Here is a 25,469-nt window from a genome sequence, read left to right on the forward strand (position 1 = left end):
CCAGTTCTACTCTACTTTATCAGTAATTCCTGTTTTGATCAGCACCAAAAGTAATTTCCCCTATTCAGAATCTCTCTAGAATTTGCTTTCTATCTCTCTTCTCATCTGGCAATTTTTAAAATATTTCTGTATTTATTATAACTGTTTATATAATTACATTTTATCCTTTTCACTTAATATTAAGCTCCTTGAAAATAAAAACATATTTATATTTGTATTCCCCATATGGCTTCCTATGGTACCTTCCTTTCACATAGATGATATTCTATATCATCATCAATTTTTTGCTGAATGCATGAAAGAATGATTGCACAACCCAATTTAGTATCCCAGGAATCAACTGAGAAAGTAGTGGTCATCTAGAACAAAGGTCAACAAATGTTTTCTGTAAATATTGGTAACTATTTTAGGCTTTGAAAGGCAAGAGGCAAAATTAAGGGTTTTATTTAAGAACTTATGCAACAAAAGATAAAATAGATTTTCAGTAATTTTTTCTTCATGCAATTCAAAATAAAATTTAGCACAACTTTTTGTTGGTAATACAATTCTAGTAATGAGAAAAAATGGAATTATTTGTGGGAGGGAGATAACATTTAGCTTATTACAGTTCCATATCATCAAAATTTTCTTTTTATTTGTTAATGCTGACCTATAATGAGATTTTGCATGTTTTACATACTTCATCTTTGAAAATTCTTTTCACACAGATAGGTACTACCAAAGTCACAAACATATGATTTTAACTGTGCCTATTCATTGCTTGGAAGGAATTTATAAAATTCTGTTAGAATCTTCTCTTGATATTTGCCTTCTATTATGTCATTACATTGCATATTATTCATATCCAATTGGACTTTAGGTGAAACTTCTCAGCTGCACAGTTAAATGGATTTTGAAGTACACAAATTTCTTGCCTCTAGTGCTAAAAAATGCTACTGGCAGTAGCTGAGCTCAGAAAATCTACCCTCTACAAATTTATGTGGAAATGACGGTCTCACTGTTTTAATTCTTGACACCAATAGGAAATATATAAAAGTTGCTTCACATTACTTGTGATTTGAACATTAGTTGTCATCAAAATAACTTTACCACAAGGGGTGGCTGGCTGACTCAGCTGGTGAGAGCATGTGACTCTTGATCTTTGAATTGTGAGTTTGAGCCCCATGTTGGGCATAGACATTACTTAAAAAGAAATGACTTTACCACAGTACATGCTTCACAAATAGGCATTGCCTTGCCTTGTAATTTTAGGTTGAATTCATTGATAAACATTATAGGGTCTGTAGCAAAATCTAATTTCTGAAGTCACTCATTATTCAATAATAGAGGTTGAGGGTGGTTCTTCTCATTCAAAACAATTTCAATCTTGGTCTCAAAATATCTCAGGAAAACTTTATCCCTGCCAAGCCATCAAATTGCTTTGTGATAGGGAAAATGAGGATATTCAGGTTCTATTTTCACACAAAAAAATCACAGAATGGATGAAGTTTGCAAGAGTCAATGGAGTTCACTGTTGACACTACTTGTTCAACAATACATGCTAGATTCAAGTATTTTCCTCAGTGTAACTGATGGTGAATAATAAAATGAATATCCCTAGCTTTAAGTACTGTACATTTTCACAAGTTTTGTAAATTTGTCCAGTAAATCTTCGTCCAATGCTTTGCTATCAGTTTTATCACATTTTAGCCGATTCCATTTGAGGTTGTAGTGACTTAGTGCTTTAATGTCTTTGAAAATTTCCTCACCTATAGTCAATTACAAACTGTTCATATACGTTAATTCTTTAGTCACTTTAACACAGCATTGACTACCCAAATAAACAACTGAGCTGTAATGCTAACATCTGTCAGTTCATCAAGAGGCAAGGAAAACCATTCCAAAGCATTTACCTTGTTTTTTAATTGCTTATTGATGCTGCTCCAATGTCTTCAACATTTCAGGCCATTGTTCTTGCCAAAAGGCTAACTGAATCTTAAACAAGTTTACTTTGGGTACATGATTTAAGTCATGTCAGTAAGTGACTTTCCTTGCTGGGCTAACAAATGAACCACTCAGAAACTCTAAAAAAAAGTTTTTAAACTTTTTTAATTTTAATTGCGATATGAGTGACATAGAGCTTATATTAGTTCTAGGTATACAACATAATGATTCAATATGTGTATATATTGAGAAAATGATCACCACAGTAAGTCTGGTTAATATCCATAGAATTTTTTTCTTAAGGAAACATTAATCAGTTATTAGAGTTGTCATGCACACCCAAATATAATACAGAAAGTTAGAATACAATGAACATACTTTACACCTAGGCTATTTAAGTCAGAAGGTACTAAGAGACTGTACTGCCTCAGTATTTTCATTTTAAATACCTCAGACCATTATATTAACTATAATTAGAGACTTTAGGTAGGTAAAAACATGACTTAAATATTTCACTTATTTGGGAAAGAAGCCCAGGATAACTCTCAAACCTGAGCAGTGTGTCAACAGTAGCCTTTCAGAACACCAACGCCTCCTACAGTTACTGAGCCTCTGGATGAAGTTTTAGGAAATACCCCCAATTTTTATTTCTTACCTATGTTATTTAGGGCACCAGAGGCAGCCCAGGAAGAGCAGGACCAGCTGGGTCTCCAGGTCCTCGAGGAGCCAAGGGGCCATCAGGCCTTCCAGGAAGCCCAGGGGTTCCAGGCCCAAAGGTACTTTAACATTTTCTTCTGATGGATGAGGAGCACTACTAACATGCTTATTGTACCTGAGTTCATTGGCTAAATCACACAATGGTAAGATTAATCATTTTTTAAAAATTTGACCAATAATAACACATTAGGAAAAACAGTGTATGGCCTTGACATACTCATCTCCTGTGATAACCACAGTCCATGTAATTTGCCAGAACAACTCATTAACTCAGAACTGGCAATGCTTTGGGGCACTTGGGCAGTTCAGTCTGTTCAGCGTCTGTCTTCAGCTCAGGTCATGATCTCACAGTCTGCGAGTTCGAGCCCCACGTCAGGCTCTGTGCTGACAGCTCAGAGCCTGGAGCCCGCTTCGGATTCTGTGTCTCCCTCTCTGTCTGCCCCTCCCCTGCTCGTGCTCTGTCTCTCAAAAATATATAAACATTTTGGGCGCCTGGGTGGCGCAGTCGGTTAAGCGTCCGACTTCAGCCAGGTCACGATCTCGCGGTCCGGGAGTTTGAGCCCCGCGTCAGGCTCTGGGCTGATGGCTCAGAGCCTGGAGCCTGTTTCCGATTCTGTGTCTCCCTCTCTCTCCGCCCCTCCCCCGTTCATGCTCTGTCTCTCTCTGTCCCAAAAATAAATAAAAAACGTTGGAAAAAAAATTTTTAAATATATAAACATTTTTTAAAAATGCCCTTTGACTCATTCTGTTTCTTCTTCCCCCTCTGTCTTCTACCTTCTCAAAAAAAAAAAAAAAGAGAAATCTTATTACTTCTGGATTCATACTTTCTTAGATACACTTTCTATTCCTCTGAGTCTGAACCTAACCAACCAATTTATAAACCTGATAAGAGTAGAGCTTATTTCATAGAGTCAAAGTGATCGTAATTAAATCCTGCATTGAATGGAATGTTGTCACATGTCAATAGGCTTTCCAAACAAAACCTGTTTCAGAGCTATCTCAGTGCAGAACTGACCCAGACAACAAAGAGATTAGTCTAGCGTCTAAAGTGATTTCATAAAAGCCTAGGATTGAGACGTTGTCACCATCATCGTATTACCTCTTAACTTTTCATAGTTCCACTTCTAAAGAATGTACAGATATTCTGATCCATATGGGTAAACTGGAAATGACTCATCCCTTTCCACTAAAATTCAAAGTAGTTGAACAAATGCTAAAACTAGGAAAAGAAATAAGATTCCTCTCTTTAATGTGTGAATCTGCAATAAAAAAGATCCATATTTGTCAAGTCCCAAAGCTGTATCTTTGTCTTCAGACAGTGAAAGATAATTTGCTAATCTTAAAGAATCTTTGATCAAAGTCTACCAAGCTTCATTTTTCATTAACTTACTGCAAACTCTACCTGATTCTTATTTTTAGACATGGTGTGAAAGATATTTCAACTTTCACTTGAAAAACAAAATAAAAGTAAATTTAGAAAAGACTTAACCTTTGCAAATAAAATAATGGCGATTAAGTATATCATTAAGTGGAATTTTAGAGGAGATAAAGGGAATTTATATCAAAGGAACCTTGAGAAACAGGTAATAGAAATTTCTTAATGACAGGATTGAAAAGACAACCATGACAAAAACCAGGGTTCGCACTTCAGGAGAATCTGCTTTGTTTCTTGTATAAGCTGAATCATCTCTGTATGGTGAGAAGAACACAGCAAAATAACACCAACTCATATACAGTGCACATTCCGTCATATGTAATATACAACCCACACACACACCGCACATTCACCATTCTCTCGTTAGCCCCACTGCCTTCTTTCTAGCTTTTAGGTACCCCCTTCCCTCTTCTTTCCACACTTACGGCCATAATCCTTGGAATTTCCTTTCCCCACTGCTACACGTATTGTTCATTATAATCAAATATTACTTATGTGGAAAATATCAGTAGGAAGAATGACCATGCAGAATTTGATCTCCTGAGTGTCCTGTACTATACCTAAAGATGGACTTTGGGGCGCCTGGGTGGCGCAGTCGGTTAAGCGTCCGACTTCAGCCAGGTCACGATCTCGCGGTCCGTGAGTTCGAGCCCCACGTCGGGCTCTGGGCTGATGGCTCAGAGCCTGGAGCCTGTTTCCGATTCTGTGTCTCCCTTCTCTCTCTGCCCCTCCCCCGTTCATGCTCTGTCTCTCTCTGTCCCAAAAATAAATAAACGTTGAAAAAAAAAATTTTTTTTTAAAGATGGACTTGTATTTGGGTTTCAATTATGTTGGTAGGTTCTAAAGTCAAGATCACCTTTCTTTTTTTGCCCATAGGGCGAACAAGGACTACCTGGACAACCTGGAATTCAAGGTAAAAGAGGCCACGGAGGAGCACAAGGTGATCAAGGACCACGTGGAGAGCCTGGCCTTAAAGGGCAGCCTGTATGTGCCAACTCAGAAATTCACTAAGTATTTTTTTTCTCCAGATCAGGCCACCGTTGCACAATAATGATGATCGTATCTATTCACATTGCAGGGAGAACATGGTGTCCAAGGTTTGACAGGTTTCCAAGGATTCCCAGGCCCCAGGGTACGTTTACATGTTTTCTGCTATTCATCAGAAAGATGTTGAAATAACAGTGTTTAGTCTCTGACTTGAGTTTTTGTATATTTTAATCTGTAAAATTTCAGTTGGTACAGTTATATGTTTGAATTTTAAATGTGTTAATTTAAAATTTGTGTAGCTATAGATTTCCCTACCAATTTTATTGAATAATTTGCTTTTGTCTCCGTCACATTCCATTTTCCCAAACATTTTATTGTGAAAGTTTTCAAACATACAGCAAAGTTGAGAGAATGGATGAAAACCCGTATACCTATTACCTAGATTCTACCATAGCTTTTTACTCCACTTGCTTTATCATGTATCTATCTGTCCCTCTCTCCCTCTCTCAATTCACTTTGGTGTATTTCAAAGTAAATTGCACACTTTAGTACAGTTCCTCCAAAGCACTCAGCATGCACATCATTAACTATCCATTTACATTCCATATTTTCAGAGCCAACTCTTAATAAATTGTTACAAGATTATTTCACTTGTAAAATGTCCATATAGAATTAAAGATTTTGACTTTTTATTTTTATTATATTTTTAGGGTCCTGAGGGAGATGCTGGCATCATTGGAATATCAGGTCCTAAAGGTCCCGTTGGACAGAGAGTAAGTATAAAGTCATTGTACTTGCCCAGAAATTGTGTTTCTTTGCTGATTGCAGGAATCAGCATTAAGAACTCTGAAATTGATATACTCCAAATTAATAACTTAATAAAATGGCTTTTAAGATAGAAACCCATTAGATCACATGCAAGGGTTCTCAGCCTTTTTCAGTTCACATACTAATTTGAGCAAAAGATCCCATAGACCAACCATATTCCTAGCTCTTACTTACAGTACATATCAGAATTAATGTTGACACAGGATAATGTATTTATTAACTTACGCTCAGAACAAAAAATAAAGGGTTTCATGTTATCAGCATTAATATAACCAGAGACCAGAGACCACACCCATGCGCCACGTGGAGGAGGTTTGTCTATGGCCAGAGCTCCTCACCCCACACTTTGAAAAATATTTCCCCATACCAATGTTTCCCCAGCTCAGGGGTGGGTATCCCTAGAGAGTGATGAGGAACTGCTTAAAGAGTTGCGAAGATTGGGGTCCGAAGAATTCCAATTAGCTGGTCGGTGCCTGGAATTGCAAACTATAGCAAATATAAATAGGGATAGATAAGCCATCAGCAGTTTTTGTTGGTGTGTTTTTTGCTTTTTGGTTTTGTTTCTGTTTCTACTAACCAGTCTCCTAATTGATGAGATGATGTATAAAACTGAAAAGAAAACAAGCTATAAAACATCGAGCCGTGGTTTGCCTGCAGCAGTGGCACCCCCTAGGCTAACTGCAGCTGCTAGGGCGAGGGTGAAGAGAGCAGAGAGAGGCAGGAGAGTGGTCCAGAAGTAGGAGAAAGGAGTCGTGAAAAACCTCACAGCTGAAAACCACTGTCTTACACAAAATATTAAATGAAAAGTCAAATTTTTGAAATCTTGCACCCTTTCCCCAACTCTTAGCATAAATTCTTTTCGGTAATACAAAGGTCAGTGTTGTCATGGGACGTGGGTATTTAAAGACCCTCCTCAGCATTTCTTCAGGTGCAAATTTATTAATTATTTTTATGATTTCTGAAGAATTGTGGAAAGTTAGGGCTTTTATATAAAGCCCTATTCTTGATTATCCACAGGTGAGTTATATGTGGACCGGCTTCTCTACAATAAATAATTGCTTTGAAGTTCTTATATATGTTAAGTTCTCTACTAATTAAACCCATTCATTCTAGTTTTATTAAGTTCTCAATCAATTAATCCTTTCTTGCTTCTCAAAGAGAAGTTGGCTTCCTGCCTAGCATCTGTTCTAAGCAGAATCTTACAAAGTGCTGGGTCTCTGTCGGCCAGGGTCTGAGCCTATACTGCTTTGCAGCTCCAGAAACTGTATCAGTTCACCAATGGTAAAGTTCTGATAACTGCTTACAAATACTAATGCATAAATGCAGCTATCTCTTATTAAGTCATTATAGATACAAGTGAAAGTCATGATAGGTTAATGTTTTGTAAGAAACTATTATGTACCAGTGCTCAGTGTGTTACCCTTATATCATTTAATCCTCATAAAAACACTGCAAGAGATGCTATTATCCCCATTTTTCAAGTGGGCAAACGAAGTCTCTGAAAGGTAATTTGCTCAAGGCCATGGGTGGCAAGTAGAAGAACCAAAATTTTAATCCACAGCTGAATGACCAAATAATATGTTACAAAGTGGCTTGCTGGTTGCATAATTAGAATATAGAATGGATATTAAGTGGCTAATTCTTGCTCAATAATCAATAAATACTTGATGATTAAATAAATTAAATTAATTGAAGTAGGAAATCTGGATTAATTGTCCTCCATTTCAAAGATTATTTATGTAGTTAACTGGCACCAACCATTAAAATCATAACACCTCATCTTTCGGACACATTTAAATAAACATAGACAATTTTTTTGCCGTTTTGATCTTTGTTTTCTAGAGTTCATGAATACCTCTCCATTCTTTTAACAAATCATTCTAAAGAGTTCGATCACAGTCAAGTTCATTATGTTAAAGCTTTGTTGACTTTTTTTCAGTGATAAACCAGTCTAGGGCTTATATTTGATTAGGTTAGAAAATCAACTCTCTTTATTTGATTGTGGATCTTTGAGATTTAGTTACCATATTTACAAATTATCACTTAAAGTCAATCTTTGTGTTTAAAAGTGATTCTATTAGATTTACTTTTATAGAACCTGCTAATTTCTCTCATTCTAGGCTCATTCTAGTCCATCTATTGATAGACTCCATGACATAATGATCTCAACTGATAGTATTTTCTGCACCCTAGCAGGAGTTGGACAAAGAAATCCTATTAGATATCTACATTTAAGTGTTCAGGTTAAGTGTGAGCCAGAAAGACTGAAATTTGCTGCCAGTGGAATTGGGCATGGAGTTTGAGGGAAAATAACTAAAACAGGTGTTTTGTATTCATAAAGAAGCAGTAAGTCAGACAGAGAAAGGAAAATACAGTATGATCTTATTTATATATGGAATCTAAAAAATAAAACAAACCAACAAAACAAAGCTGAAACAGACACGTAGACATATGGAAACAAACTGTTGGTTACCGGAGGAGAGGAGGAGTTGGGAGGCCGCCAAAATAGGTGAGGGGAATTAAGAGTTACAGACTTCCAGTTATAAAATAAGTAAGTCATGGGGATGTAATGTACAGAATAGGAAATATGGTCAGTAATTACAGTAGCCTCTGTCTGGTAACAGGTGGTAACTAGACTTATTGTAGAGATCATTTTATAATGTATAAAAACATTGAATCACTGTGATGTACACCTGAAACTAATAGAACATTGGATGTGAGTTATACTTCAGTTGAAAAAAAAGATATGTTCCATGTTTAGTTTGGGAGGAGTTCACCAGATTGGGCTTATTCAAGGTGATCTTCATAATCAATAACAGCTTACGGTTTCAAAATCATTTTTCTCATTTAATTCTAATAATGGCCCTATGAAGTATGCAATCTTATGTAACAGATGGAGAAACTGAGGTTGGTCGCCTGTGATGCTCTGTGTTTCGTTCCCATACTTTCTCTCAGTTCCATGCTGCATGTCCCTTAGACATCTCCTTCAACATCTGTAAAGAAAGTTACTCAAAATTTTTGTTTATCATTCTATATAGTCTTATTTATGTAAAGTAATTTCATTTGTTATGAAATGACCCACATGTAAAATGGCATCATTGAAGTTATATCACTACATGAAAATTATAAGGCTGATTTATGTTTGTTAGAAATTATACAGATGTAATTCTCCCGATAGGAATCTATAATGTACAGAATTGTGTCACATGCTGCAAATCAAAAGTACTATGATTTCTCCTGATTTTATGATATTTTTTAGTATATGTGCTGCCGAAGCGAGCACTTATGATATTTTTTAAAAAAATTTGAATGATGCAGATATGGACTGTTTTACCATTGCACAAGAAATTTTCTAGAATTTTTCTTCTTTATACCGGCAGTGAGACTGACTGATGTTCTTTTACCCCAACAGGGAAACACTGGCCCCTTTGGCAAAGAAGGTATAATAGGCCCAACAGGTAGAACTGTAAGTTTGTTACAATATAGGTCTTCCTTTTCTTTTTCGTATTCTTATTTTTTCCTCTTTAATCCTATTTCTGGAGTAATTCAAAAAGGATCACGCTGAGTGTTTGAGAAGACAAGGGCAAAAACAGATGTTATGTTTTCATCTGGAAGGTGATTACTGAGAACTTAGAGATTATATGTGTAACGAGGAAGGTGTATATAGTGAGGTAGACACTTAAAACTGTGGAGTAGAGAAAGGAAAATAGAACAAGGGAGGTGGGTTGAGCATTATTAGCATAGAGGTGATCACTAACGCACGAAAAAGAATCCATGTTCTGAGGGAGAAAGTATAGCAAAAGGCAGCCAAGATTTGAGTATTTGGAAGTGTCCACTACAAAGTAAAGAGATAGTTGGTGGGAAAAACAGGAAGAAAAAAAAACAGGAAAACAGAAAAGCACAAGGTTCAGATAGATGAGTTTCAAGAAGCGAGTAGTTAACAGTGATCTTTAAGAAAATAAATTACAGTAGAAGATAAAGTACATACTTCGGTGAGGAAGGAACATTTAATAACTTTTGTCAAATTCTTAAAGAATTTAAACATTTAATAACTTTTCTCAAATTGTTACAGAAAACGTTTGAAGTAGGTGTTATTTGCATTTAAGACACAGGGAAAAAGATTAGGTTCATGGAGGTTCGCCTAATTATTCAAGGTGGTATAGCTAGTGAATGACATAGGTGATGTTTCTTCCTTCAAGAACAGTGCTTTTCTCCTCCTTTCAAGGTGCATCTGGAGAGGACTGAGGTAATTAGTAGATACCAGTGCCTTTATAAATTTGACAAATAAAACAATGGTTGGTGAAGTCATGGGAGAGTTTTACAATACCAACAGTAGTGTAAAAATACAAAACAAAGAACCCAGTAGATAGGGGCAAATTGAGACTTGGGGAGGAAAGGTGTATTCCCTGCAGGGAACCAATATTTTGAACGATTTCAAAGTGTTACGTAGAGAGACATAGAGTTTTAATATATAAAATGGAATGTTTCAGGTATTAAGTCCAACTATTCTCTTTGATAAATTAGGGAAGAATTTCCCACCAAAGTTGCTGAATTTTTGATTTTACAAATATGAAATGTATAAGTCAACACTTCTCTAGATTTTCAGCATTTACTACTCAGAGCTATATAGTCTACGTGGGAGACTTTAAGTGGGAGAATTCTCATATTTTGGTGGGTGGTTCTTCAATAAGCTAAGGAACACATACTGTTCTGATTACTCAGTGATTGTTCTGTTCTGTCAAAAATGTGAAATATCAATTGGTCAAGGAAACCATGATAAAGAAATGGCTCAATTAAAATACCTCACTGTGTTTTGTTTACAGATAGTTCTTAAAAGCCCTTGTAATATTCAGCATGCGCGTCAAATTTTTTCCATATTCTATTTTTTCCATTCTAAGAAGAAACTTCTAAGAAAAGTTCACTATGAAAGAATAAGCACTTGAGAGTGGCCAAAACTTTGTGGAAAAAAAAAAATAGTGGTGGGGGATGGAAGACTTGCTTTTGCAAATAAGGAAACATTACTTCAAAATCATTGTAAATGAAACTATAGGGTATTACAAAGGAATAAACAAATAGATGAGTTTAACAGGCTAGAGCCCAGAATTAGATCTTGGAATATATAGGAATCTAATTATAACAGAAATGGTATATCAGGATGATTTGGGCTGTAAGTTAATAGGAACCCTGAATCAAACTGGCTCTAATAATAAGGAAATTTATATCACATTAATGGAAAACCCAGAGGTAGGAAGGGCTTCGGATTTGGCTTACTTAGTGATTTTGTTATGTTGTCCAAGACCAGGTTCTTTCCACGTCTCTGCTCTATCATCCTGAATGTGATCTTCATAATTGGGCTTATAGAAAGATGACTACAATTTCTCAGCAATTACATCCAGATATAATTATCCAAAGTGAAAACTGATCTATAGCCCTATCTTGGGAAAAATTAAGTTTTTTCCAGAAGCCTTCCACTGCATTTTTCCTCATGTCCATTGATCAGCTACATGTCCATTCCTATACCGGTGACAGGAAAGGGAGATGGAATTACTTTAAGTCACAGCATTACTATAAGGAATTAGAACCCTATTTCACCCAACTTTTTTTTAATCTTTTTTAAAAAGACTTTAAAGTATAAAAAACAAATCTAGAAAGCTGAAGTATAGCTTAAGGGTTGAGGATACCTTTATTTGTTTATTTATTTATTTGTTTGTTTTTAATGTTTTTTAAATTTACTTTTGAGAGAGAGAGATAGAGCATGAGCAGAGGAGAGGCAGAGAAAGAGGCAGACAGAGGATCCAAAGCAGGCTCTGCACTGACAGCAGTGAGCCCTCTGTGGGGCTCAAACTCACATACTGTGGGACTGTGACCTAAGCCAAAGTTGTATGCTCAACCAACTGAGCCATCCAGGTGCCCCTGAGGAGACCTTTTGTATAAGAAAGGAAATCTGAAAACCACAAAAGAACAGAATATGTATTTGAATACTTGAAAATTTTAAATTTTGTATGGAAAAAGTTTCCGTAAACAAAATTAATATAAGTTGGGCAAAAATAATTGCAAAAGCATACAAGTTGATGTATAAAGAGCTCTTACAAATTAGTATGAGAAAGATAGAAACTCAATAAAAAATTGAAGAACAAATCCAAAGGGTCAATAATTATTTGGAAGGATGCTTTCCTAACTTACAGTCACATAAATGCAAATTAAAGTAATAATGAGATATTACATCTAACCTCTCAGAAGGGGATTAGGGAGAACAGTACTCATCATCAGTAGAAATGTGAATTATAGCCTTCATGGAAGGATATTTGTTAAAATATAAGTACATATACCCTTTGACCAATCAGTTCGACTTTGAGAAATTTGTGCCATAGAAATTAAGTACTCATAAATTATAGAAAGTTTTTTCACAGTACTGGCTATATTAGGAAAAAAAGTTTGAAATCACATGAATGTTCATCTGTAGAGGAATGGTTGAGTAAATAGTGGTCTAGCCATTTCATAGAATATTATGCAACTATCGAAAACAACTAGTTATATCTAGTTCAGTGGACTTGTGGTTGTTCATGCTGTATTGTTAAGTGTGAAAAATCTGATTCACAGAAGAGTATACAATATGAGATCAGTTTTATAAAATATTACCAATCACCCCATACATGCATTAATATATTTGTCAGTATTTCATCAAAAAAAAAAGTATGGAAAGGTATGTACCTACTTGTTAATACTGGGCTGGAGGTGAGGGAGGGTATTAAAAACAAGTTCTATAGAGATATCTTAAAAATTAGTTCTTGTGGGGGGTGCACCTGGGTGGGTCAGTCAGTTGAGCATTTGACTTTAGCTCAGGTCATGATCTCATGGTTTATGAGTTTGAGCCCCGTATTGGGCTCTCTGCTGTCATCTCAGAGCCTGGAGTCTGCTTCAGATTCTGTCTCCCTCTCTCTCTGCCCCTCCCCTGCTAGCACTCTGTTGCTCCCTGTCTCTCAAAAATAAAATGTTAAAAAAATTAGTTTTGGGGGACACCTGGGTGGGTTAGTCGATTAAGTGTCTGACTTCGGTTCTGATCATGATCTCACAGTTGATGAATTCAAGCCCTGTATCAGGCTCTCTGCTGTCAGCACAGAGCCCACTTCTGATCCTCTGTCTCCCTCTCTCTCTGCCCCTCCCCCACTTGCACATGTGCTCGCTCTCTCTCAAAGAAACATTAAAAAATTTTTTTAATTAGTGTTTGGAAGTTACTATCCTGGTTTAAAATTAGTGAATAACAGGGGCACCTGGGTGCCTCAGTTGGTCGAGCACCCAACTTCAGTTCAGGTCATGATCTCAGAATCTGTGAGTTCAAGCCCCGCATCAGGACCTGGAGCCTGCTTCGGATTCTTTGTCTCCCTTTCTCTCTGCCCCTCCTCTGCTCACGCTCTGTCTCTCTCTGTCTCAAAAATAAATAAAAACATTTAAAAAATGAGTGAGTAACAAGATAGGAAACACACAAAAAAGTAATATTAATGGTGAAATAATGAGATAGTATTTTTAGCCTGCAAGATTAACAAAGAATTATAGTACATGGCATGTGTCAAGACATACAGACTCCCATATTTTGCAGGTGTGCGTGCAATTACAAACACTTTCTGGAGGACAACTTTTATGGAGTACAAGGATATTTATCACAGGGTTATCATGACAAAAATTAGAAATAATCTAGTAGAAAATTCAATAAAAATATTATCATTTGTTAAATACCAAGTAAGCATTATAATTATCTAGAGACATGTGGATTGATATGGAAAACATCATAACATATTGTGAAAGTGTAAATTCAGGTTTTTGAAAAGATGAAGAGTATTATCTTTTTCAAAATAAAAAAATACATAAATAATTTCCACAAGGATGAAAACAAAAATATTAACAGGAATTTCTAAAACAGTAGGTTCATCTAACAGCAGACTACACTTTGTTGTCAAGTGTACGTGGAAAATCACCAAAATAGACTATAGTTTGAGTCATAAAAAATTTTGTACTAAACTTAAGAGAACTGAAGTCATACAAGATATGTTTTCTGGCCATAATGGAATTAAAGTAAATATCAGTAAATTGGAAAGATAATAAGAAAATCTACAAACACTTGAAAATTAAACCCCACACTTCTAAATAATCCATGGATCCAAGAGGATATCTCAAAGAGAGTTAGAAATATTCTGAACTGGATGAAAATGTATACAACATATCAAAATTTGTGGGATGTACAGAAGGAGGAATAGAAAGAGAAGGTGAAAAAAAAAGGCACCATCCTAGAAACAAGGTTTTCAAAGGCTAGGGAAGACAAAGATTAGAAGAATTTAATCTGGTAACTTCCCTTCTAAGTGGTTTGGTATTTGATTGTCAGATCAGCTGTTTTGATTTAAGTGCCTGTTATCCCTGTCTCACTCACTCCGTGGATAGTATGATAAATCAATAAACTGTTTTTGTTTTTTATTTTGTTTTGCTTTGCTTTACTCAGGAAAAGGAAACTAGAATTTATATAAATTTACTCAATATGTCTTGCTGGATAGAAAAAACAAAAACATAAGTTATCATGTTTCTGTGTATAGCCTCAACTACATTTGATAAATAACTATCAATAGCACTAAACTAACATTTCCTGTTTTCTTGTAGGGACCCAGAGGTGAAAAAGGCTTTAGAGGTGAAACTGTAAGTTTAAATTTATGGTTATATTATCACTTGTCACTAGGCTATATAAGTTCCATGAAAGCAAGGACCTTGTTTTATTATATTATTATTATTATTATTATTATTATTATTATGTCTCTGATACTTGTGAAATAAAAATAAAATTACAGTTTTTCGGAAGTAGAACTAATCTAGATAGTACATTACAGTGAAACCTGATAACCCCTAAACATATTTAAGAACCTGCTGATCAAATTCTTCCCAGATCACTGTGTGAAATGGCATATTTGCCTTGTCAGGCATCAGGCATTTGCCTTGTGAGCCTTCTTCACCAGTGCTGGAATAAGAGGACTGCCACATCGCCTCAAGGATATACCCACTGTGTTCACTCAGTGCTAAAGAGGTGCAAAGCAGAAGCATATCAATTGTTGTATATTTCAGCCAATTGGAAACAATTGTGAGAGGATGGGCAAAAGGTACACGTAGCACTTTCCAGCACTAAGTGGCTTACACTGGCACTATTTCCTACTTTTCTGGGATGCCAGTGCTTCCAGGTTAAAGAAGGTATTTTGTCAAGAAGCCACTTTCCCAGAAGAGATCCTGCTGAACTTACTAAAGCAGCAGCCATAAACAGAGAGCAGGCACAGGGTAATATGAGGGGGATTAAAACCAAGTGCAGAAGGCAAATAAGAATAAATTTAAAGGTTGCAGAAAAGTCTTGGCTTAAAAGATAATGAAATTGCATTGACAGCTGACATGGCTTGTCACCATAAGGTGTGCTTGGGGGCTCAGAATAAGTAAGTTGCAGTTATATTAATTAGCTGAGAAAGGAAATGTATATGGTTTCAGAGAGGCTAAGAACCCACAGAGGGCTTCAAAATAGATGTTTTTCTTTTTTTTAAGATACTATCTTTAAGTAAACTCTACACCCGACGAGGGACTTGAACTCACAACCCCAAGATCAAGAGTTGCATGCTTTACCAACTAAGCCAGCCAGGTGCCCTAAAATAGATGTTTTTAATTTGCAGAAATGTGGCCTTCCTATCTTCTCAGCAGTCTTGCTACAGCCAAAAGCAAGGATATCTGTACACAGTGAAGTCATATTTCCCAGGAGGAGTGGAAAGGGGAAAGGAAAAGTAGAGAGGCTTGGAATTAGTTCATTTTCTAGACTTGTCTGTCTCCAACTGTCTTCCTGACCAGTTCTCTCCAAGTACTGTGGCTGGAACGTCAGCTTTTGTCAGAGTTAGGAAACCTCAAGTACTTCTGACAATTTCACAGGCATTTCACGTGAAAGAAAATTCAGTGGCTCTGATGACTTGCAAATTCAGCAGATTATGCCTGAAATTTTAGGTTGCACTGATAGACATATGGCACCCAGAATAAAGCAGGTGGTAACACCAGTCAGGCCATCCCCAAAGGGGAACATGGACAAAATTAAAGCATATTCAGAGAAAGGCTGTCTCAGATCAGTGGTGTATCGAGGAGCCATGTCCTAGAAAAACCAGTTGAAATAGCTGGGATGTTTAACCCTTACCAGACTCTGCAACCTTATCATCCCTTTCCTTGTTCTCATTGCTCTCTCTTTGCTTCCTGGGTTTTGCACCTGCTTTTTCTTGCCCATGCTTTTTATCCCTGTAGTTCCTATTTATGAGGTTGTAATTAAGTTAATTTAAGTTAAGTGACATTTTATCCTCAACCCAACTGCCACCTGTGGACATAAGAACTAGTAGCCAGGACCTCGTACAATGCCTGGCAAGTGTTCCCCAGTCTTTTCTTAAATGTCCTCTTATCAAAGAGGCTTTTTCTGCCTAGCCTGTGTAAAATAGCAATGTGCCCATCTGCCTCGATTCCCTGTCTTTTCTAAACCTGTTTCTTTACCTGTTTTTTGCTTATTATATCTCTCCTCACTAGAATATAGGCTCCATGACACAGATATTTTACCTGTTGTTCGTTTTAAAGCTGTGTCTGCAACACCCAAGATAGTGCCTGTGTTGTATAGTTGGTGCTAAATAAATATTTAGTAAATTACTGGTGAATAAATCAGAAAATATTTGAGGTGTTGGAACATGATAGCTGTCTTTAAATATTTGAAAGGAAGAACACTGATAATATGAGTAACTCTAGAGAATAAATTTTAAATTATTTACTTACTGAATTGAATTTTCAGTTTCTGTGCTTAGCTCCCTCACAGACAGTGAGCTCCGTGAGACCAGGAAGTATGTTTGACTTGCCCTAATTCCAAGCCCATCACAGGATTTAACACATAATTAACGCAGAATAGATACTGTTAACTAAATGGATGGAATGCTGAGGCTGATTCCAGCTCAATATAATAATGAGCTGCTAATATAATAAGGCACTGCTTTAAAACAAGATAGTTTTACATGATAATGAATGCTTGTCTCTAGAAGCCTAATGACTATCTTTCTGAGTTACTGGACTGGTAGTTTTGCACTGAGTAGGGAATTAGAATTTATACCCTCAAAGTCCCTTCCAGCTGTAAGAGTTTATGATTCTACATAAAAGAAAAATAAGCAGATCCCCCATAAAAGAACAAAGAAAGGCATAGAACATAAGGACGAGTTCTTTAAAGCAGAGATTAGCTCCTGTCAAGTCTAATTCCTATTCTGAATTCACACACCTCTCCCACTCTTTATCACTAGCACTTTTGTCCAGATTGCCATGATGTCTCCTTGGATTCCTGACTTCCTAGTGTTCCTTCCACTTTTCTCCACTACAATCCGTTCTCTACACAGCAACTAGAGCGATACCATTAAAGCATAAACCAGATTCTATCGCTCTCCTCTTTAAAACCTTCCTATGACTCCTTCTTGCACTTAGAAAAAAATCCAAATTCCTTACCTTTCTACCATGCCCTACAAGAACTAGCCCTGGTTGGCCTCTCTAAACTCATGATGTGCCCCTTTCCCCTTGCCACCAAGCTGATTTTGTCTCTATTCTTTGGAACATGCCTTCCTTTTACCTAGAAAACGCAATCTGTTCCTCACACGATTGGTTCTTATCTCATGATTCAGGTCTCGCCTCAAATACCATCTTAGAGAAGCCCTCCATGACTGTTCAGTCTCACATTCCTGGTCATTCTCTTTCACAACATCCTCTTTTGTCTTCTTCATAGTAGTTAGCAGTATTTGAAATTATTTTTCTGTTTCCTCTGCTAGAATATAAACTCTAGGAGAGCAGGGAACTTTGTTTGATACATTGGTTATCAGTATCCAGAATAGAACCTGCTATGTAGTGGGTAATATTTGAGAAATGAATTAATAAATGAATAAATGCTGTTCCCTAAAATTAGAAGTTAACAAGTATTTTCAATTCTGGCTGGTAAAGTAGCATTTATTGAATTGATATACTTACTAGTCTTTTGCTCTGTTGATTCCCATAGCTCTCTTCATAAATAAAGTACAGACTCCTAGTACAAGGAAGGGGACACAGCAGCATTTAGTATGGGTAATAACATTAGCTGTTGAAAATGTGCCACATTAGCTGTGGCGCATTAGAATTTATTGGTTTATTCTGGTTTTTTGTTGTTGAATAACTGGTATTAAGTATCTTTTTATCATCTATTTTCTTTTGATTCCACTATGGTTTAAGGAACTTTATAAAAGTAATTTTTTAATTCCTAGAGATCATCTGCAATTAATTTACTCCATAAAATGTGCAATTAAACCATAATCTGGAAAAGCTTAGTAACATTACTTATACTCTCATTAGGATTTTTTTTCAGTATATTCTACAGGTTTGTTTTTAGGGAATGATTTAAATAATTGAATGCCTGAACACTTCTAGCTATTATATTTCCAAATATCCTCGAGGGGGTCAGCCTCAAATAATACCAGTACGTGGGGCATTTTTGGAATGAATTTTTATTAGCGAAGATCTATTGTATTGAGACAAATATGACACTCCACTCTTTTGTACAAAGATCAGAAACACAAGAATCTATCAAGCGGGCTTTGTAAATCTTATTTTTAAATGTTCCGTGAAGCTGGCATAAGAATTTATAAAGTGTGCCATTCTTACCAATTTATAAAGCTATGCCATTTTTTACCAAGACCAAATAATGATTCATGCCTTTAAAAAAAGGGCTACAGCTCATTAAACAATACATGAGAAGTATCCCTTTTAGAATACATGCAAAATATGAGGAAGAAAATTGATAAAACATTTGAAAATCACAATTTTGAAGTGAACCTTAGAGATTGATCTTTCACCAAATCTTGTTACAGATGAGGTATCTGAGATCCAAACATGCAACAACTCACTCAAGGAAATACAGTTAATTAGGTATAGAGACAAGACCAGAGCCCAGGTCTCCCGATTCCCACACCATTGTACATTTCTATTAATCATCATACCTCTCAAAAATAAGTTTAGGAGCAACTTGGGTAAGGAAGATGGTATATATAGACCCCTCACCTACATTTAGAATAGTCCAGCCATTTACATGGCAGATTCCACATGAGTCAACTCCTAATTTGTAGTTATCCTCAGTGCCTTACAATTCACTGATTCCTTCCTAATCACATTACTTCTAATAATATTATTTAATATTACTAAACTCCCAGTTAAACCCTCTAAATCAGTTGTTCTCAACCAGGAGCCATCCCCCCACCACATATACACCACAGTAGACATTTGGCAATTTGTAGGTCTCTACTTGGTTGTCACAACTGGGAAAAAAGAAGAGTTTCTAGTTACACCTACTGAGTAGAGACCCAGGATGCTGCTAAGCAATGGAAGCTTCTCAATTTATAACTGAGAATAAAGAAGCTCTCTGTACCTAAGCCAGCCTAAAGATTATGAAATTAAATCAAGATTGCCTTCACAAAAAGGCAAAGTCTAACATACTCAGGTTCAAAGACATGCACTTATCAATATTTTTTAAAGTGTAAGAAAAAATATGTTACCTTTGAAGAATCAAATGTAAATTCTGGGATTAAATGGAAAGAAAGTCTATTTCCAATGGTTGGGTTTTGACTATGGCCAAATAACCATCGTAATCATTTACATAAATTAGTTTCCCTTTAGGAAATTAACGTAGACAATCATGGTTTTATTATAAACTGCCTTTATAATAAACTGATTCATATACTTTTTTTAATGTTTATTTTTGAGAGAGAGAGAAAGAAAGAAACAGAGCATGGAGCAGGGGAGGGACAGAGAGAGAGGGAGACACAGAATCCGAAGCTCCAGGCTCTGAGCTGTCAGCACAGAACCCGACGCAGGGCTTGAACTCACAAGCTGTGAGATCATGACCTGAACTGAAGTCGGACACTCAACCGAATGAGCCACCCAGGTGTCCCTAGATACTTTTTTATATAGTAGCTAGAGAGAGTGAATCACTTTTTCTTAATGGTGGACTAAAGGAATAGAAAACTAATAAATGTTATATTGTTGAATAATATTTTGTTTTACTTGGCTAATTGCTTCATTCTAGACAGTTGTTTTCTTAGGGCTGTCTTGCCCTGTCTTGTTTGGTTTTAAGTATTTCATTTGATGACATTTGTGATGACTTGACTTGTTTTGTATAACAAGCTGAAAAGAAACCAATAAAATCTGCAGTAGAAATAGTTTCTTCTTTCTGTGATAATTTCTTCTTTCAAAGTCACAGATAAGATACATGTTTTGTATTGAACCACCAGTGAGATTTTGCAAATGTCAGAAATATGCTAAGTGGGGTTAAATCTCAATGGTTTACTTTTACAGTGTTGTTCCAGAATAGAGAAACTTACAGAGCCAAATTCATTCTGAACCTCTATATATTTAAAAAGCTATCTCTAGGGACTCCTGGGTGGTTCAGTTGGTTAAGCATCTGACTTCAGCTCAAGTCATGATCTCATGGTTCATGAGTTTGAGCCCCTCATCGAGCTCTGTGCTGACAGCTCAGAGCCAGGAGCCTACTTGAGATTCTGTGTCTCACTCTCTCTGCCCCTCCTCTGCTCATGCACCATCTCTCTCTCTCTCTCTCAAAAATAAATAAACATTAAAAACAATTTTCAAGGCTATCTCCAGAATGGCCTTTCTGTAATTTATCACATAGCTTCTGAGGTACAAGTTTTGTACATTCTTTACTTGAAATCATAATCATAAGCCATGCAAACTAAGAAATGTCCAGCAAGCATGGTACTGGAGTGCTCTATCCTTTTTAAGTTACTGTTGTTTGCTCTAGTTTTCACAGTATATTTAGAATCAACAGCTCTGGAAATAATTAATGTAAGTCAAGCATGACATCAACATTATTCAGATCTCAACTGAAGAGAGATCTTTTGTCATCTTTTAACCATAATCTGAATTTGGCTCAATATGGTTTTAACATTCAGTTGACCATCAAGTAAGTTAAATTTTGAGCATTCTTTTTTTTAATGTTTATTTTTTCTTTATTTTTGAGAGAGAGAGAGAGAGAGAGAGAGAGAGAGAGAGAGAACAAGCACATGTGCACAGGGGAGGGGCAGAGAGAGGGGGACAGAGGATCCGAAGTGGCCTGAGCAGACATTCTTAACAATGATTACTGTTGTTTCATTTTGAAAAATTTCAACATAACTTTTCACATTTTACTACATACATTTTAACTATTCTAATTTCTAAATTAATATGAGGTAATTTTTTTGCATTATTCATCCATTCAGTTGCAATTTTCAAACACCTACTATGAAGTAGACACTATTCTTGTTCCAGGAAACGAAAAGGTGACTAAGACACTCTTAAACATCCCTAGGGATTTTCCACTGTGTTGTGTACTAGGAAATGGAGAAGTGGTTAGTTGAGCATGAAGGAGGTGGCTGGGGATGGGTGAGCAAGGTAAGTATAGAGTTTTAAAGACATACTGGAAGAGGAATGAGAGTTACACAGATAGAGAAGGTAAGGAGGAGCATTCCTGGTCAAGGAAATAGCACATGCAAGAGAATGCATGTGTGAAAGAATTTTGAAGATGCAGAGATCCACACATAGTTGGTTATAGATGGGGTGTAGGACGTGTTGGGGAGAGTAAGTAGAGGTGAGGCCCATATCTTGAAGAGGAGGTAGGGGTGTACATTGATTAAGAACATATACTTTTGAGGTGCCTGGGTGGCTCAATCGGTTGAGCGTCTGACTTGATTTTGGCTCAGGTCATGATGCCAGGGTCATGGGATCTAGCCTTGCATCAGGCTCTGTGCTGAGTGTGGAGCCTGTTTGGGTTTCTCTCTCTCTCCCTTTGCCCCTCTCTCCCACTTGCACACTCTCTCTCTCTAAAATTAAAAAAAAAGAACATATACTTTTATATTCAATTGACTTCCATTTTAATCCTAGTTCAGTCCCTTATTTGCTGGTTGCCACTTTCTTCACTGTAAAATGGAAATGTATCATATGAGTTGGCATACAGTTAGTTCTCAGAAAATAAGCACACAACTTGGTATGCAAAAAGTTCTCAATAAATGGCAGCTATCACTTTTAGGAAGTTTACATCATCTCTAGACAAATAAAGAGCTATTGAATCATTTTAACTTAATAATGACCTGATTAGATTTCCATTTTATAAGCACAGTGTAGTTAGCATAGTAGACAGAAAAAAGTCAGAATGTCATATTAGGAGTCCAGGCAAAACATGATATCTTAGCTCGGACTGCTATAACAAATTGCCATAGACTGGATAGCTTAAACAAGAAACATTATTTCTCATAGTTGTAGAGGCTCTGAAATCCAAGATCAAGGTGCTGGTAGGTTCAATGTCAAGTGAGGGTCCTCTTCCTGGTTTGCAGACAAGGGCCCTCTTGCTATATCCTCATATGGTAGAAAGAGAGATCATCTCTCTTGTGTCTCTTCTTAGAAGGACTCCACACAAGGGTTCTACATGATCTAATTACCTCCCCAAAACCCCACAGCCAAATCCATCACACTAAAGATCAGGGCTTTAATATGTGAATTTTGGGGGAACACAAAAATTCAGTCTACAGTACATGATTAACACTAAACTAAGACTGTTACTATGAATATGGTGGTGAATTCAACAGTAGTAATCAAATTATAGGTGGATGTTGAAGGAAAAGGAGGTATCTAAGAACACTAAAATTTTCATCTTTGCTGATTAGGTGGATGGTATATAGAAATAACAGGAAAAAACATACTTAGGCAGTATTAACATTTTTAAATATTATATTTATAATATATTTTTAAAATGAACAAATTCATTGTCTAGTATCAATAAAACATGAAAGTAAATATCCAGCTTGTTCATTATTGTGTGTGATATTTGAGTGCAAAGAGCATATAGCTTCAAAATATTAAAACAACTTTGAATCTTAAGAACCTGCCTCACATGAAAGGCAGTGTTAGAGGCTGAATCTTGGTTGTCTTGTTTATACCAAACCATATGCATAAGATACATATTATACTTTATCTTCATGTCTTCTAGGGTCCCCAAGGGCCAAGAGGTCAACCAGGGCCTCCAGTGAGTTTATTTACATTTATATCTGTTTACTGTTGATGTTTATATGCTTGCCTGGTTTGAGATTATCTACTGACAAATTCTTTTTAAAATTTGTCATGTTATAGGGTCCACCTGGAGCACCTGGCCCAAGAGTAAGTTTTCTTGGTTTTGTTTACTTTATCTTCATATATTACATTAAAGCTTTTAAAGCTTATTCTAACTCCCTGTTTAAAAGGTGTTTCTCTTCCTTACCTCTGTTTCTTTTGCTAATCTGATATAGACCCTCCCCAGGTATAATAATGAAATCTAAGCCTCAGACTCAGACTTCTTGTCTTTAAAAAGGGGATGGTCTTACTTTCTTGGTGGATTTGAGTTTTAAATAAGAAGTAAAGGGATGTCCTGGTGGCTCAATCTGTTATAGCCATAACTATCCATAGACCTGATGGCTTAAACAAGACAGAGCAGAGCCTGCTTGAGATGCTCTCTCTCTCTCTCTCTCTTTCTCTCTTTCTCTCTCTATCCCTCCCTCTCCTTCCCTCCCTCGCTTCCTCTCCCCTGCTTGCTCTCTCTCTCAAAATAATAAAAAAAAATAATTAAAAAGTAAATCACTCAGCATAATGCCTGACATAATAAGTACTCAAAAAATACTAACTCCCTCCATTTCTTCCTGCTTCTAATTTCTGTCTCTCCTTTTTTTAAATGTTTTTCTACCAACCAGTAATCCACTTCTTAGGCTTTCAAGAATCCATCTCGGTTGCTGATGGCTGTAGTAGCCTTCAGACTTCTATATTTGCTTGTTATCTATAACAACCTAGAGCTTGCTACCCTTATCTTTGAAGCAATGCTTCTGTTGCCTCATTATCAGCTGGTATCTCCTGGCCTCTGATGTTCCAAGTTTGGTTTCCCATATGCTTTACATTCACTCTCATACCCAATAATCTATTTGTCTTCCTGCTTCCTGCAAGAATCTCCTTCCATCTCCAACCTCACCCATGCCCCACTCCTACAGCAGGCTTGTCAAATACAATGGTCCTTGATCAGATTGTTTCCCTAAAAAAGATCCACCACTGGCTACATTATCCCAAACAACGCCTACTCCTATGCCTTCTAGCCTTACTTATTTCCACATGCTGCACTGGTGTCCGTTGGGTTTCTGACAGTTCTAGTTGCTGGATCACTATGATCTATTCTCAACAGGCCAGAAACTCTTCATACCTCTTAGCTTTTTATCATGGTGAAGAGTAACTTTCAAGAAAGATGCCATAGGAAGATTATCTCCTTGGAAATAGGAGATTCATTCTCCATGATTTTTTAAAATTACTCCCCCTTTCTGGCCATCTAAACAGGGTCAAAACCTTCCCTGGCATGCACTTTAATGGGAATGCCTATATTTAATCTTAAATTACTCTCTATCTCCATTCTTCTTGGATCTCCACAAAGCCTGGGTTACAAATACCTTCATCAGTTGCCTTCCCACTCTATAATTATTTTGATATAGCTGCCTTCCTAAGAAAGGACAAGTCCTAAAAGATCATTGGCAAATTAGATGTGGTTAGTGAAAAATTTCACACTGAAATACCAAATTTTGTGGCACCATAGCCCTGTCTCACTTAGAAATGTTTGTATGTGTTCCTATACAGCCAAAATGAAGTAGTGTGAGAGATGTTTATTCTGAAAAAAATGTAGATAAGAATATATACTTTGAGGAAGTATTAGTAGGATTAAATAAGAAAATACATGTGTTTGTCATGTTGTAGATACTTAATAAATGTTAGTTTCTTTCTTTCCTTCTTTTATTCCTTTCTTTTTGCCTTCCTTCTTCTTGGCCAATATGAAAGCTGGTTTCTCTATATTATCTTTCTGGGATTTTCACAGTCTATTTTAAGGAAGTGACATTTTAACCCTGAGAAGAAGACTTCTAGAGCAGAAGTATAAATATCAATGGGAAAATACCTATATATTCTTTCTGAGGTCAATTTATGATCATATCTTCTTTGAAACTTCTTAATTCCTTCTCCTCATCACACTGCAAGGTAGAACCAATCACTTCCCCTTCTTATTTATACTCATTCGTTTTCATTCCAGTCTCTTTCTATTATTAGAGTGTGAACTCTCTGAAGGGTAGAAACTATTTTTTTTAAATTTCTTTTCCATTCACGCCCTAATGATTATCTATTGAATGAATGAGTGAATAATTGAGTCCAAAAGCAAGTTGTACCTCTTAGAAAATTACAGTGGGAATCCTCTAAGACAGAATATTTCATTTGGAAGGCAATAATGTCTAGAATGGAATAGCATCATAGACTTAGAGACAGACGTTCTCTTAGTAATTTATGTAGCATTTATTTCAGACTGACTTATGACTCACTAGTTAGTGGTTCCTTAGATCAGTTTAGTGAGTCTTATTCAGAATCATTTCTAAATTAAATTAAATTAAATTAAATAGAAAAAATATGGTGAATGCTTAATAGGTATGAGGTTTCTTTTAGAGGT

At 36.3% G+C, this 25,469-nt stretch overlaps 1 protein-coding gene across 1 annotated transcript in view; it reads left to right on the forward strand.

Annotated features, from left to right (window-relative positions):
* Positions 1 to 25,469, forward strand: part of COL24A1 (collagen type XXIV alpha 1 chain) — a 410,128-nt gene that overhangs the window by 358,564 nt on the left and 26,095 nt on the right. The window contains exons 49-56 of the mRNA XM_047871498.1: positions 2,592 to 2,699; positions 4,952 to 5,059; positions 5,154 to 5,207; positions 5,773 to 5,835; positions 9,303 to 9,356; positions 14,537 to 14,572; positions 22,962 to 22,997; positions 23,102 to 23,128. Of these exons, the coding sequence (XP_047727454.1) occupies positions 2,592 to 2,699; positions 4,952 to 5,059; positions 5,154 to 5,207; positions 5,773 to 5,835; positions 9,303 to 9,356; positions 14,537 to 14,572; positions 22,962 to 22,997; positions 23,102 to 23,128 (486 nt within the window). The remainder of the gene's footprint in view (positions 1 to 2,591; positions 2,700 to 4,951; positions 5,060 to 5,153; positions 5,208 to 5,772; positions 5,836 to 9,302; positions 9,357 to 14,536; positions 14,573 to 22,961; positions 22,998 to 23,101; positions 23,129 to 25,469) is intronic.

Source organism: Prionailurus viverrinus, chromosome C1, assembly GCF_022837055.1.
Source record: "Prionailurus viverrinus isolate Anna chromosome C1, UM_Priviv_1.0, whole genome shotgun sequence".
Taxonomy (NCBI): Eukaryota; Metazoa; Chordata; class Mammalia; order Carnivora; family Felidae; genus Prionailurus; species Prionailurus viverrinus.